Source organism: Vipera berus, assembly GCF_964194415.1.
Source record: "Vipera berus genome assembly, chromosome: 1".
Lineage (NCBI taxonomy): Eukaryota > Metazoa > Chordata > Lepidosauria > Squamata > Viperidae > Vipera > Vipera berus.
Window position 1 is genome coordinate 332,739,621 of NC_138202.1, and position 15,015 is coordinate 332,754,635.

General features: G+C 44.1%; 1 protein-coding gene across 1 annotated transcript in view; it reads left to right on the forward strand.

Moving 5' to 3' along the window:
* Nucleotides 1-6,014: 6,014 nt before the first annotated feature.
* The window catches only part of XKR6 (XK related 6), a gene marked incomplete at both ends in the record, with an annotated part of 203,773 nt that continues 194,772 nt past the window's right edge, over nt 6,015-15,015 (forward strand). The window contains one exon of the mRNA XM_081312746.1: nt 6,015-6,727. Coding sequence (XP_081168872.1) covers nt 6,015-6,727 — 713 coding nt within the window. The remainder of the gene's footprint in view (nt 6,728-15,015) is intronic.

Sequence of the window (15,015 nt, forward strand, 5' to 3'; positions counted from 1 at the left end):
GTTCCAGAATTTTTGAAAGATATGGTACGGTGGTTCTGAGATAACATCTGCCGGTTCTTTCCGAACTCTGGGATGTAATCCATCAGGCTTAATAGGAGTAACTGTGAGAGGGATCTTGAAGTCTTAGTGGAAAATCAATTAAATATGAGCCAACAGTGTGCAGTGGCAGCCAAAAAAAGTCAAAGCAATCCCTTCAATCAAGATCATGTGAGGTACTAATATCACTCTATAAAGCCTTAGTAACACCACACCTACAAAGGGACGCGGTGGCTCAGTGGGTTAGGACACTGAGCTTGTCGATCAGAAGGTCGGCAGTTTGGCGGGTCGAATCCCGAGTGCCGCGTAGCAGAGTGAGCGCCTGTTACTCGTCCCAGCTTCTGCCAACCTAGCAGTTCGAAAGCACGTAAAAAATGCAAGTAGAAAAATAGGGACCGCTACGGTGGGAAGGTAACAGCGTTCCGTGCGCCTTTGGTGTCTAGTCATGCCGGCCACATGACCACGGAGACGTCCTCAGACAAGCGCTGGCTCTTCGTCTTTGAAACGGAGATGAGTACCGGCCCCTAGAGTCGGAAACGACTAGCACGCGTGTGCGGGGGAACCTTTACCTTTACCTTTAACACCACACCTAGAATACTGTGTTCAGTTTTGGACTCCACACCATAAAAAAGATGTTGAGACTCTAGAATACGGGTGTCAAACTCACCACATCACGTTGTGACGTATCACAAGTTTTTTTTTGCATTGCCGGAGCTGGGGTGGGCGCAGCCTCTGTATGATGCAACCAGCCTATGGGCCAGCAGTTTGGCACCCCTGCTCTAGAAAGAGTGCAGAGAAGAGCAACAAAGATGATTAGGGGACTGGAGGCTAAAACATATGAAGAACGGTTACAGGAACCGGGCATGGCTAGTCTAGTGAAGAGAAGGACCAGCGGAGACATGATAGCAGTGTTCCAATATTTGAGGGGCTGTCACAGAGAGGAGGGAGTCAACCTATTTTCCAAAGCACCTGAAGGCCAGACAAGGAATAGCGAATGGAAACTGATCAAGAAGAGATTCAACTTGGAAATGAGAAATTTTCTGACAGTGAGAACAATCAACCAATGGAATAACTTGCTTTCAAAAACTCATCACTATCTTCCGTGTTTTAAGTGTCTATCTCTTTTTCTGTGATTTTTTTTTATTTTGTCCTCTTAGATCATTAAGAATTTTTTTTTAAAAATCTAAAGAATTAAAATAAGTAAACTGTTTTTTAAATGTTTAGTTGAAAAAAGAAATTGAGAAATTGAAAAAAGAATTTTAGAATTGAAAAAAATATTTAAAAATTAAAGATGGAATTTAAAATTGAAAAAATTGAAAATTGGAAAAAGAAAGTGAAATTTGTAAAAAGAAGTTGAAAATTGAAAAAAAAGAAATTGAAAAATGGGGGGGAAAAGTTTTAAAAAACTTCAGACATTTTAAAAATTTAAGAATTTAGTAAAGTTCTCGGTCCTTTATGAAGTGTTATGCACTTATTTATGTTGGAAATCTCAGGCTTTTTTTCTAGGAGATGCTTAGCTCTTAAACCTCTTCACCCTGCCTTGAAAATTTATCCCTTTTCTCTCTGTCCACAAGTGTTATGTACTTATCCTTTTCCTCCCTGCCTTCTTGCCCTTCAGTTCCCCGGGCACTACTGTGGTTTTCAGGTACGATGTGCTTATCTGGGTGCTTAGCTGCTGCTCAACTGGTCTGCTGCGCTGCCCTCAGCCGCTACTGTGGGCACTCCAACCTGCTGTCATACTTAGCTCTGCCCCGCAGCTGCTCAGTTGGTCTGCCATACTGGTCTCAGTCACTGCTAGTCTGCTGCACTGCTCTCAATCACTGCTCTGGGAAAATCTGCTCCATTGCCACTTAACTCTGCACGGCTGTTGCTCAGGGTGCATCACGCTGCTCTCAGCCACTGGTCTGCTGCCACCTACCTCTGTTTCACCCCTGCTCAGTAGCCTCTGTTTGTACCTCGCTGCCTCTGCTCATATGCTAGGCTGGGTCACGAGGCCACCTCTCCGTCTCCCAGCTGGGCTGCTGGGCTCTCAACTGGGCCACTGGGCCACCTCACAACTGAGTCACCTGTCAGCTGTGCCCTTTCTCCGTTGGAACACCAGGCCACCTCGCTATATATATATATATAAAATCCCATTTGTATCCCGCCCTTCTCCGAAGACTCAGGGCGGCTTACAATCTAAAGCACAAATCAATGTGCTTAGCAATAGCCTTCATTCTATGTATATGCCTGCTTATTAGGGCTTTCGCCCCCCCCCAAATGGCATTATTACAAAGTCAGCTTATTGCCCCCAACAATCTGGGTCCTCATTTTACCTACCTCGGAAGGATGGAAGGCTGAGTCAACCTTGAGCCTGGTGGGACTTGAACCTGCACTAATTGCAAGGCAGCTGGTGTTACTTAAGGAGGCATTAGCCCACTGCTCCACCAAGGCTCTTTTGTTCCCAAAATTTTAAAAATTCTAGAAGTTTATTTTCATAATTCCCAAAATTTAGAAGATTTTTTAAAGAAAATTTAAACTGAAATTTATATTCTTCGATGTCAGTCTTCTAGAATAATAGAGAAAACAGAGCTGAAGGGGCTTATACTATTTTGGACAAATGGCTGTCCAATGTCCTCTCAAAAACCTCTGGTGATAGGGCATCCACACCTCTGAAGTCAAGCCATTCCACTAATGGTTTACACTGTCAGGAGTTCTGGGAGTTCTGAGTCCCTTTCGGTCCCTTCTGTGGTTAATGTTGATGTTGCCCTTTTGATATAGTTTATAATCTACAGATGTATTTTAAAAAATGACAGCTGAATAAAATTTGAAAGGGAAAACATAATCCCAGCAGCATAAACTTTGCATCCAAATAAATGTTTTAATTCCAAGTTTTCTCTTCTCTCCAAGGGCAGATTTTTCCTCCATTCATTTTCCCCCCTGTGGGTGCAATTCTGTGCAGTCCAGTTATTTCAAGTAAATCTCCCTTTTGCAATTGACTGATGGGAATTTTGTCAATGCAGATGGTTCAAGTGGTTATTATTATTGTGTGGTTATCTGAGAAAAAAAATGCAAAACTAGGGCCAATAATATAAAAGTTTGTTCTAAAAGGGGAGGGGTATTGTCTTCTACCTTATCTATATTCCAGGTCAGTGAGCAACTTCCCATTTAAAACTACTTGCCCCATAGAAACTTTTTCTCTTGGAAGAATTGCCATATTGAACAAACTCAGTTAGACAGATTGGCAATCTCATGTAGCAGTCTGGCCAGCTGCTGGTACTGTTGGTAATAGGCAACTCTCCACCGTCTCTACAGAGCCCCCCCCCAAAAAAATAAATTCTGCTGTAATTGGTTTTTCAAATCTGTGTACAGATTTCGAATGCTACTTGCTAGGGGAAACTGCTTGGACAGGCAATTTTTGAATGAGAACTAATTTAGTGGGAAATAGTTAAGATGGCCATCCCTATTGCACATTTCCCCACTACTTGCTTTTGAGCAGCTTTTTTCTAAAATAGGAGGGGAAAACAAATTAACTTCACACATAATATATATGCATATGTTCTTACAAATGTTGCAGATTCTTAGAATTGGTTTCTAGTTAATCAGCCAGTCACATCTAGTTTAGATGACCCAAAGAGGAGCGCATGACATGCCAGAAATGGGTGTTCTAGCATGCAAAAAGCAGCAGCAATTCAGGTCAGGATCTCGGAAACGGCAGGCTAGATCTCAGCACCATGGACAGAGATCAAAAGAATTGCGGACTGAGGCAGGCAAGCGGCAAGAGGCTGAAATTAAGGCAGAAAATGCAGCAGCAAGTGATTCTATGGCAGCCCGGAGTTGCAAGTTGCTTTTCATCAGAGTCATTGTTGATTTATGGACTCCATGGTGCTTCTTTGTGACTATAGCAATCAAGACATAAACATAAAGTGGGAGATCCTTCCAGAAGGCCAAGGAGTGGCTGGGACAAAGAAAGAGGCATAGTTTACACAACACTGACTGTGAGTATCTTTACCACAATTGTTGATGGGGAGGTATTAGGGCAAGATAAAGAATGCAAGAAAGCAAAAGAGCCAGAGAAGCAAACTATGCCCATGGACGAGGTGGGGAATATTTCTTTGAGAGAGAAAGCACAAATTCATTGGTGAATGAGGGGGTGAGAAAAAAAGGTGTCTTTGAGAAACACAGAGTAGTTTATGCAAATGAGAATTTTTCTCTTCTTTCCACTTATCTTTCCATTTTTTCTTTCTATAGATGGACCTCTTGGATTTTCATTAGAACCTTGATCCCTTTTAAACCCTGGGTTGCATCCTCCATTTTTCAACTCAGTGTGTCCTGACTTTCAACCTAGTCAGATTCTCTCTTGGTACCTTTCTGGCTCCTTTTACTGCTGCGTTGAAACTCCTGAAAAAAAACCTTGCACTCTTCAGACTAGCATCTTCTAATTGATCTGACACATCTTCCTTTTTCTTTTTTCTTCACTCCACCAACCTCCTTAAGCACTTTGCCTTACTCTGATGGTGTGCCTCAGGCAGGGCTGGCATTCTGTGTTTGCACGACACAAAGCACCTCATTTTAATAAACACTTTAGAAATACTATTATTCCAGTTCAAGTGCCACAACTGTCCCCATCCACCACTCTGTCAAACTTCAAATGATCCAAGATGTTACATTCATTATAGTATGGAGGAGGTTATTAGGCTTGATTAATGAACAGAAATAAGGACACCTCATATGGGTGGTAAGAACTTAAAAGAGCCTTAGACCGGCCAGTTCCAGGGAAGTAATAAACACATTTGTCTGTTGTAGAGGAAAAGTGGATGGGCTTTTGGAGTAGAAGGAATAGAAATCTGGTAGCATTCTATGAGGTGATCTAAGAATGCAAATGCAGAATTGCAGGAATGTTTCGAAACAATCTTATCCTAAAGACTTGCAATTTGTACCCATCCAATCAGCTTTAAACTGGGACAATAGTTTGCAGCTGGCATAGGTGTGTGTGTGTGTTTATGTGAATAGAGAGGAGGGGGGGAGGAGGAGAGGAATAATAATAATCCAGTGGTTTGCTACTCTTGCTGCAGAAGAGCTCAGCCCTGAGAGGCTACTATGATGAGGAGTCAGTGCAATTTTTGCCCACTAACGTCGTAGTATGCAAGCTGGGCAAGATAAGGGTGGGCAGGCGGAGGTGTGACATAGCTCACAGGCGTGAAACTCGCCCAGGCGCATCACCTCCAAGGGAAGCAATGGGGACATCTCAGGGAGGGGGTTCTATGCTGAGACCAAGGATGGCGGATGGAGGCTAAAAAGCGGACGCGGGGCTATGTGCAGGTGGAAGGGAAGTGGAAGCCAGGCAGTAGAGGCTATGCTTGCAGGAAACCTCCAGTTCGGTAGATTCCGAGCTGAACCAGCTCCTGTGTAAGCTGGAGAGGGCGTTCGGGAAGGGGTGGATGTGGGGGTGGGGGGATGAGCCGGGGATGCTGGACCTTGGCAGGGGGAGACCGGGCCGATCTGGTCCAAGCCAGCCAGCCAGCCAGGCGAGGGTGTCCCCCCTCCTCCCTCAATGCCAGCCGCGGTGGCGTGGGCGGACGTGCGGGGTGGTCTCCTTCTCCTTCCCCCTCAGTGGAGCGCTGGCTCTTCCCCGGCGCTGGCACTAGGGGTCCCCCAGCCCCATCCTTCCTGTGCGGCGGCGGCTGCTGCTGCTTGCGGGTCTGGAAGGAGGAGGAGGGAATGGGGGCCCCGGTTGGTCTTTAGCGCCTCCCTCCTCTCCCGGAAGCGGAGGGGAAAGGAGGAGGAGGAGGAGGCGGTGGGGAGGGCATCCCGAGCCCTGCGGCCGGAGGGGCCCGGGAGGAGGGCGGGAGGAGGGCGGGCGGGAGGAGGGCAGGCAAGAAGGAAGGGAGGACGGACGGGAGGGCGGCGGGAAGCGGGCGGGCGGGAAGCGGGCTGCCGGGCCGGGCAGCAAGGGGGGAGCCTGGTGGTGGCGGTGGCGGCGGCAGGCGGCGGCGGCGATGGCGGCCAAGTCGGACGGCAGCGGCTTCTCGCAGCTGCACAACCTGGACGACCTCCCGCACCATCATCCGCACCACGCCGCCGCCGGCCCGGGCGGCTGCGGCGGCGCGGGGGACGAGGCCGGGGGCAGCAGCTCCATGCACATCTGCCATTGCTGCAACACGTCATCGTGCTATTGGGGCTGCCGGAGCGCCTGCCTACGGAGCCTGCTGGGCCGGGCCGGGGGGTCGGCCTCGGGGGGCCCGGGAGGCGGCACCGACCCGCTGGAGCCGACCGACGGGCAGCCGCCCTCGCCCTCGGCGGCGGTGGTGGCGCTGGCGGTGGAGCGGCCGTGGCTGGACTGTCTGTGGATCGTGCTGGCGCTGCTGGTGCTTTTGGGCGATGTGGGCACCGACCTCTGGCTGGCCCTGGACCACTACGGCCGGCGGGACTACCTGTGGTGTGGCCTGACGCTGGCCTTCGTCCTCCTGCCTTCGGTCTTGGTGCAGATCCTCAGCTTCCGATGGTTCGTGCAAGACTACACCGGCGGAGGCCTGGGGGCCGTGCAGGGCCTCACCAGCCGCGGCCCTCCCATGATGGGCTCGGTCGGAGGGGGCCGTCGGGCTGGCCCAGGACATCACGCCGCCCCTCCCGGCGCACAGCGCCTCTGCAGGCTTTCCGTCTGGATCTGGCAGACTGTTATCCACCTGCTGCAGATGGGACAGGTCTGGAGGTAAGGCGGGAGGGGCAGAAAGGCAGCGAGAGGGAGAAATGAGGCGGCGGGGGGGGGGCTGCCTGCAAGCGATGGAAGGGGTACGGAGGTCTACGGCCCTGTCGCACCCCAGGCGGCAGAAGGGTGACCTCCAAGGCTGGCTGAGTACACTCAGGAAATGCATGGCTGCTAAAAAGGTGCAAGGCCCCGTCCCCAATTTGCAATGACGAATAGTAAGTGTAGCTACCGGGCGGGGAGATGCCCCCTTTTTCTAGATTGCAAGTGGGGGGGGGAGTCTGCGTTCATTTCCCCTACAGAGACTTTGCGGAGGGAGGGGGAGATCGGAGGCAGGCAAATCATTCCAGATGTCCTGTGAGGGAGGAGGATTCCTAGGAGCGTGGTACTCTCTCCAGAAAGACTAAATGCATATTCGGGAATAGCCAGGGAGGGGGAGAAGAAGGCTTCCAGTCTCCCAAATCTCAGGCAGAGCTAGGCAATCTCATATTCTTATTCAAAAGCTTATGCCAAGTGACGTAAGGGAATGCTCAGTTGCGTGAAGCAGAGAGCCCGCCAGTGAGGCCAAGACAGGATTGCTCTTAAAATCTGGTATGTTGGGGGAGCAGCATTACATGTATATGCTGTCTGTTCACACACCGAAGAAATAGAAAGTTTAGTGCAATCTGGAGCTCTTTGGATTTATAGGACTTCATCCTCATAATCCCAGAGAACTTGGAGTTACTGGATGATATCTCTGTGTGTGCCTCATTCTCTCTCTCTCTCTCTCTCTCTCTCTCTCTCTCTCTCTCTCTCTCTCTGTGTGTGTGTGTGTGTGTGTGTGTGTGTGTGTGTGGGCACAGGCGCGTGTCTCTGTGAAAGAGAGTGGGGGTGGAGATGTAATCCAATAGTCTGGGTTAGGGAAGTCTCAAATAGAGAGGAACAACTTGTAGTCACTTCCAAGAATGCAGTTGTATTATCCCTATTTTGGTAAAGGAAACATAAACACATACATATGCACAAACCAGCCAACAGGATGCTGCAGAAAAAAGGAGCTTTCTTGGAGAAGTTTGCCTATCCTGATCTTGTCTACCCTCCTAGGAAACTAATAAGATCATCTCTCAGAATGAACCGCTGCAGTTGAGACATTTCACGAGGAAACAGTATTATGCCCTTGTACAGTATTTTTAGGTCCTAAAATATTTTTCATCCCTGTGGAAAACCTGAAGTCACCCCCTCAAAGAAATCCTGTGGTCACAATGCCCTTAAATTATTATGGAGAAAAGACATTTCAATCTGGAATAATTGAGATGCTCAAAGCATAGTCAAAAAGAAATCACAACACTGAGATATTGGCGGAGACTTACATTTTAATCAGAAAAGATGCTCTGGTTATCCTCTAAAATAGATTTGGTTCATCTTGTACCTTCCAGATGTCCTGGACTCCTAATTAGCTTTCTCCAGCCTGGTATCTCCAGATATTTTGGTTACTCCCTACTACATTCTAAAATCGTTCTGCTAAAAATGAATATGAGGTAGAAAATCTGAATGTTCTCCAGACTCTGGGATGACAAGACAACATAGAATAAAATGCATTAGGAGAATATAATCTTAAATCCTTTATAATAGAAAAATAAGAATAACATCCTACATTTTTTTACTTATATGATCAAGGGAGTTCTAGGACTACATCTCCTAGGACAATAATTTTTAATTCTGGATCACCTTGAACAGAAATGTGCATTTGGGACCAGATCTTACCTTTTTAAATTGTAGGCATGCATGTCCCAATGCTGATGTAAACTGAGATAAGACCAAGACCTAGTGATGTTCTCCAGATTGGTGTCCTTCAGACATGTTAGGAGTGGAACTGCCAAGATGCCCAGGAGTTGCAATCCCAACATGCATGGAAGGTATTATATAGGAGAAGTTACCACATTAGATTGAACTGTTGACAATCATCTTGGAGTATTTTGGAGAAAAGCAAGTTCTCTTTTTCTTGCTCTACCAAGAAGGCACTATAGAGGTGAGAATGCAAACTTCCTTCCTTGAGAAGCAGTCCCATTGAACACAATCTTATTTGTAGTCACTGAATAAATGAGCACAGTAGATAAGGATGCACAGGATTTTTCATTGTAGAAGACAATTCTAGACCTTGATACTGAAAGGCAGGGATAGAAAGAGAGGATGTAGACATGTATTTGCACTTCTAAAAATAAAAATAAAGAGCAATAAGTGGAGTAGTGGTAGGGGCAGTCTTCCTCAAAAGGATCCGTAAAACCTGAGGTGGCTAGATTAATTTTCCAACCTAATATAGGACCAAGTGAAAGTGAAAAGCAATGACTTCCACAGCACATGGATAACAAAGCAGAGCCATTGATTAACTTGTTTCCTCAAAGTAGCTTTGTTTATTAACAGAATGTCTTTTCATCTGCTTATACGTATAGGACTGGCAAAAATAATGGCTTAGGGTTGGGTCAAATGCACAGGATTTATGCATCATTTCCCCAAATATATCAGGTGATGGTCGGGTTGTACCTATGAGACAACTGTCCTGTATAAATTGGTTAGATATATTGCGAAGATGACATTAGACTCCCTTCTCCCTTCTCTTCCACCCAGGCTTCCTGAAGGTAGAATATTGAAAAGAAGGTCAATGCCCATGCCTGACAGAGGGGGAGCTCTAGAATAACTCTGGTTTCTTTTTCAAGAGAGGAACTATGGGAAAAGATGCAGAAGGTGTCCTGGAGAGACCTTTGCTAAGAGAGGAAACCTTTGCAGAAAAAAGGCAGCTGGGAGAGCCTTTAGCTGCCTCTGAATCTGCTTGATCTGCATGTATGTGCACCTCTAAGCGTGCACACATGTGCATAGACCATCCAAAGCGTTTTCCAAAAAGGGTTCACAGCAGGATAGGAAAATGAACGAGTATTTTACTTAAGCTGATGTGAAGCCATCGAAGTGCATAAGATGCCTTGGGGATGGCATCAATCCAAAGAGTGGATTGGCTTATATAAGCTAATCAAACAGGATAAAATAAAGTTTGAGAAAGGAAAGGATTTACAATCTCCTTTTGAAGATAGAAATGTGTGTGTATGTGTTTATGCAGTGTGCATGTACCTTTGTACATGTATGAATATGCTTATGTGAAACTAGCAACTGGAATAAACTGGACCTTGGCAATATGATGGGATTGGTGGTTGTGGGGGGGGGGGAAAGAAATTAAATGGAGTGTGAAGAGATATATTCAGTTAATGATGACCCTTTTCAGTGAAATCATGAGGGTAAAACAGGCCAGGTGGGGTTAAACTGCACACGGGTTGGACCAGTTTCCTTCTTCTGAAGTCGGGGAGGGAGGAAAGGAATTGCTTTGATGAAAGATGATGTTCAAATGAGTTGGAAGGGTTAAAGCAGTTCCTAAGGAATTTGCTTTGAACCAATTTAAAATGGAGGCAGCCAATGTGAGTAGCTGGGGGTGGTGGTGGTAAAATCAGCTTGATGCTGGTAGGGAAAAATATTCAAGGAAAAAATTGAGATACACAGGAAAGATCAGGGAGGGGGGAATAAGGGGAGGAAAACACCCGCCTAAGCATGTGTGGGTAGCTTGTATGAAACTGCAACCTGGGAAATACACCGGTGAAGTCATACACTGCAACAGAATAAATTTCTTGCTTTTTCAAAATGTCATTTGCACTGCTTTATGGCTGGCGGTCTCCTCTTCCCCCCCTCTCCCCCCCTCTCCCTCTTGCATGTTCTAGCACAGAACAGGATGTATGCAAGCAGGGCAAGGTTGTAACAAGAGATTTTAGTTTCGCCTGTACCATGAGAGATGGATTTGTGCCCAAATCATTTCTCTCCCTCCTTTCCATATACATCCAAGTTATCAGCCATATAAGCTGAGGCAGCTGTTAGAGGAAAATGCATGTGTGCCTGGCAATTTACCCATCTTCTTTTGGCAGCTGTGTATTGAGATGGGAATTAGAGTGTATTTTCTAGGGGTAGTGGGGGAGTTCTTATACTCGCTCTATCACTAAATAAACATCTCCGACATACTGGAAGATGCCGAATCATTGGGAAAAGTGGTCTTGGAATGCAAAGAAGCAACTGATTGTATTTGAGAAATAAAACTGCACAAATCTTATTCTGCCAAAACAGAAGAAAGGTAGGGTCTCACTTAACCCTTGGCCATTTCTGAAGCTGTAAATGTTCTTTGGAGCAAAAAAAAAAGAGCTTTGCCAAGTCTTGCTCTCTGTAATGAGGCTTTGTATTTAAAAGTGGAATATTTCAAACACTTCCTTAAGGATTAGGGCAGAAACATCTGTTTGGGGGCCTCACACAGCTGTCAAAAGTCTATTGAACAAATACTTAATTACCAACAACCTTTTGTGAGAGTCGTTTAATATCTAATAAATAAATAAATAAATAAATAAATAAATAAATAAATAAATAAATAAATAAATGTCGCTGTTCTTCTTGCTGCTATGGCCGTCATTTGAATTACTCCTGAATGCTGTGGTGGGACTAATCCAGCAAGACAGCATGCCAGAAGCTGAATTATTGCTTGTTGGACTAGTGAAATGTTTACGTTTGGAAGTTGTTGTTTTTTTAAAAAGGAATCATTTAGAACAGGGGTGTCAAACTTGCAACGTCACGTGACGTGTTGACCATATCGTGACTTTTTTGCCATTGCCAGCAATGGGATGGGCGCGGTTTCGCTATGATGCATCCAGCCCACAGGCTGGCAGTTTGACACCCCTGATTTAGAAGAAAGAATTTTAAAAAAATGAAGTCTGTAATAGTGGTCCTACCAGGTGGCAATGTTTAGCTGACCTTGACTGATCTCAAAAGCTAAACAGAGTAAGACCTTATTAATCCTTGGATGGAAAACCACCAAATAATACCAGGCTTCTAGGCTAGATGGAGAAGTTGAAAAATGTCTTGGAAAAAAACAGTGGCAAACCATATACTGTTGCCACGAAAAATTAATTGGACACATCTATTTAGTTCCAGGGTCAAGTTTGCTCAAAGATGTCCTTACCTAAATGATGCTAGAGAAAAACTAATGGAACCTTCCAATTTGACCTTGGTTTATTTACTGTTTCAGCAAATGCAAAAAAATATAGCAGAATAGTACTGGAAATTTTTCCCATTAACTGACACTGATAAGTTAATTGCATGAGGCCTGGGTAAAAAAAGATGGTTTTTGCACAACATGTCATACAAGGCTAAAATTAGGTTGGATAATTTGTATTTCAACATATGGGAAATTCAGCTATTTTTTTATAATGTTATGTGAACTAAACCATCATGTAAAGTCATAATAAAGTTTATTTAGGTACAAAATGCATACACATTTTGAAGCATTGTGACTGCTTACTTTGGGCAAGTAATTTCATTTGGAGTGGAGTGGAAAAGTTTATGCAAATAAAAGATCTTGGCTTTGGGTCAGACAGTGTCTGGAGAAATTTGAGAATTACATTTTATTTTGTGAAGCTAACCTTGATTGGACAAAGTGATTTTTCATAATTTTGTCAACTACTTGATTTAGTTAAACTTTTTTTAAGGTTCTTGGGCAACTACTAGATGGCAGCAAAGATTGGGGCATTGTGCATCTCAGATCATTCTAGTGAATAAGATTCAGAAATGAGATCTGAATGATGCTGTAATTCAGGTGTGTCTGAGACATGCAACAACTTGACACTACATCTAGCAGTCTACCTACTGGAAGAGTTTAGCTGACTTTGGATGAAGTAATGGAAAGAGACAGGATGTCAACCCTGGCCCATGATGATCCTGTTGAATTTGATGGGCTGTAGTTTCCCCTCTATCCCTATGATGTTATCATTTTGCTTCAATTCCAAGGACATGTTTTGGTCATCAGCAACTTTCAAATAACCATATGCAAGTTTTTGCAGTTTTGTGTCCTGTTTCTCTAAGGCAACTTTCCCTTAATAAATGCCAGACAAATCTTATTGCATTCTTTGACCAAGTGACAAAATTAGTGGACCAGAGGAATGCTGTAGATATAATTTACTTGGACTTCAGTAAGGCATTTGATAAAGTAGATCACAACCTACTACTTGATAAGATAGAAAAATGTGGGTTAGATAGCATCACCACCAGATGGATTCGTAGCTGGCTGACAGGCCGTACTCAGCGTGTGGTCCTCAATGGAACTGCATCTACATGGAAGGAAGTGTAGTGGGGTGCCCCAGGGCTCTGTTCTGGGCCCAGTGCTCTTCAACATCTTCATCAACGATTTGGATGAGGGGATAGATGGGGAACTCATCAAATTTGCAGACGACACCAAGCTGGCAGGAATAGCCAATACTCCAGAAGATAGGCTTAAAATACAGGAGGATCTGGACAGACTCGAACACTGGGTGCTATCTAACAAAATGAAATTCAATGGTGAAAAAAGTAAGGTTCTACATTTAGGCAGGAAAAATCAAATGCACAGGTATAGTATAGGGGGTACCTTGCTCAATAGTAGTAACTGTGAGAGGGATCTCGGAGTCCTAGTAGACAATCACTTCAATATGAGCCAGCAGTGTGCTGCAGCTGCCAAAAAAGCCAACACAGTGCTAGGCTGCATTAACAGAGGAATAGAATCAAGATCACGTGAAGTACTAATACCACTTTACAATGCCTTGGTAAGGCCACACCTGGAATACTGCATCCAGTTTTGGTCAGTTTTGGTCACCACGATGTAAAAAAGATGTCGAGACTCTAGAAAGAGTACAGAGAAGAACAACAAAGATGATTGGGGGACTGGAGGCTAAAACATATAGGGAAGGGTTGCTGGAATTGGGTATGTGTAGTTTAACGAAGAGAAGGGTGAGGGGTGACATGATAGCAGTGTTCCAATATCTCAGGGGCTGCCACAAAGAAGAGGGAGTCAAGCTATTCTCCAAAGCGCCCAAAGGCAGGACAAGAAGCAATGGATGGAAACTAGTCAAGGAGAGAAGCAACCTAGAACTAAGGAGAAATTTCCTGACAGAACAATTAACCAGTGGAACAACCTGCCTCCAGAGGTGGTGAATGCTCCAACACTGGAAGTTTTTAAAAAGAGACTGGACAGCCATTTGTCTGAAATGGTATAGGGTTTCCTGCCTGAGCAGGGGGTTGGACTAGATGACCTCCAAGGTCCCTTCCAACAACTTCTTCTTCTTCTTCTTCTTCTTCTTCTTCTTCTTCTTCTTCTTCTTCTTCTTCTTCTTCTTCTTCTTCTTCTTCTTCTTCTTCTTATTATTATTATTATTATTATTATTATTATTATTATTATTATTATTATTTATTAATTATTATTAATTATTATTAATTATTATTATTGCATAAATTTCAGCTTCTTTATCGGTGAGTTGCAGCCAATTTCAAATATAAGAAGGATATATTGAATTGAATCATCTCAGTGTTGTATAAAAAATGTAGTGCTTTCCTAGGTTGATAATCTCCAAATATATTGGGCTATAACTTTCATCATTTCCAGGGAACATGAACGTATAGATGTGGCTCCAAAATTCGCAAGATACCATATGAATGAAGATAAAATACAGTTGAAATAGAAGTCTTTCCCACCCTGAGATGGAACGCTACTACTTAAATCTGAGATATTTTGCTTACAGACACAAGTTCAGCTACAGAACACAGAACTATGACTACAATTCTTGATTCAACTTGCTTTTACTTTTCAGAAGAAGCTTTCTGTTTTTTTGGAATGCTGGAAGGTTTTTTTTAAAAAAAAATCCTATAGAGGAGTACTCTGAAGATGTGTTTCCTATCTTACTTGTGTACCTGATTCAAGTATGTTTAAAAATGGATAGAAGAAACCCATCCAAATACTTCAGGCATTTTGTAAATGAGTGCTCCAAAGTTTAGACAAAGATGGAATTATAAGGGATCACAAGGGAAATTCTACTTATTTTTTCTCAATTATGAGATAATTGGAACATCTGCTTCTTGCTTATTGACACTTAACTTGTTGAGACAAAAAAAACTTGATTTTCAGTACCTGTGTAAAGGTTCCCCAGTTTGAGATAGAAGTAGTAGTAGGAAGTTATTGCAGAGTTAAGAGAGCACCATGGCCAATTACATGCAGTGAAATAAAGCAAGAGACTGTATGCATGAATGAATGTACATGTGCTGCTTTGGGTCTTGTTGATACACAGATAGTAACTTGGGGAGCAATTTTGTCAGCATACTTTCCAAAGGAGCAGGCCCACTGACTGCTGGATGAGTCATTTTCCTTTCTGATATAAAGAAAATATTTCTTCCCCTTCTGCTTGGATAAATTCTATGTACAAAAAGTGATCAAACCA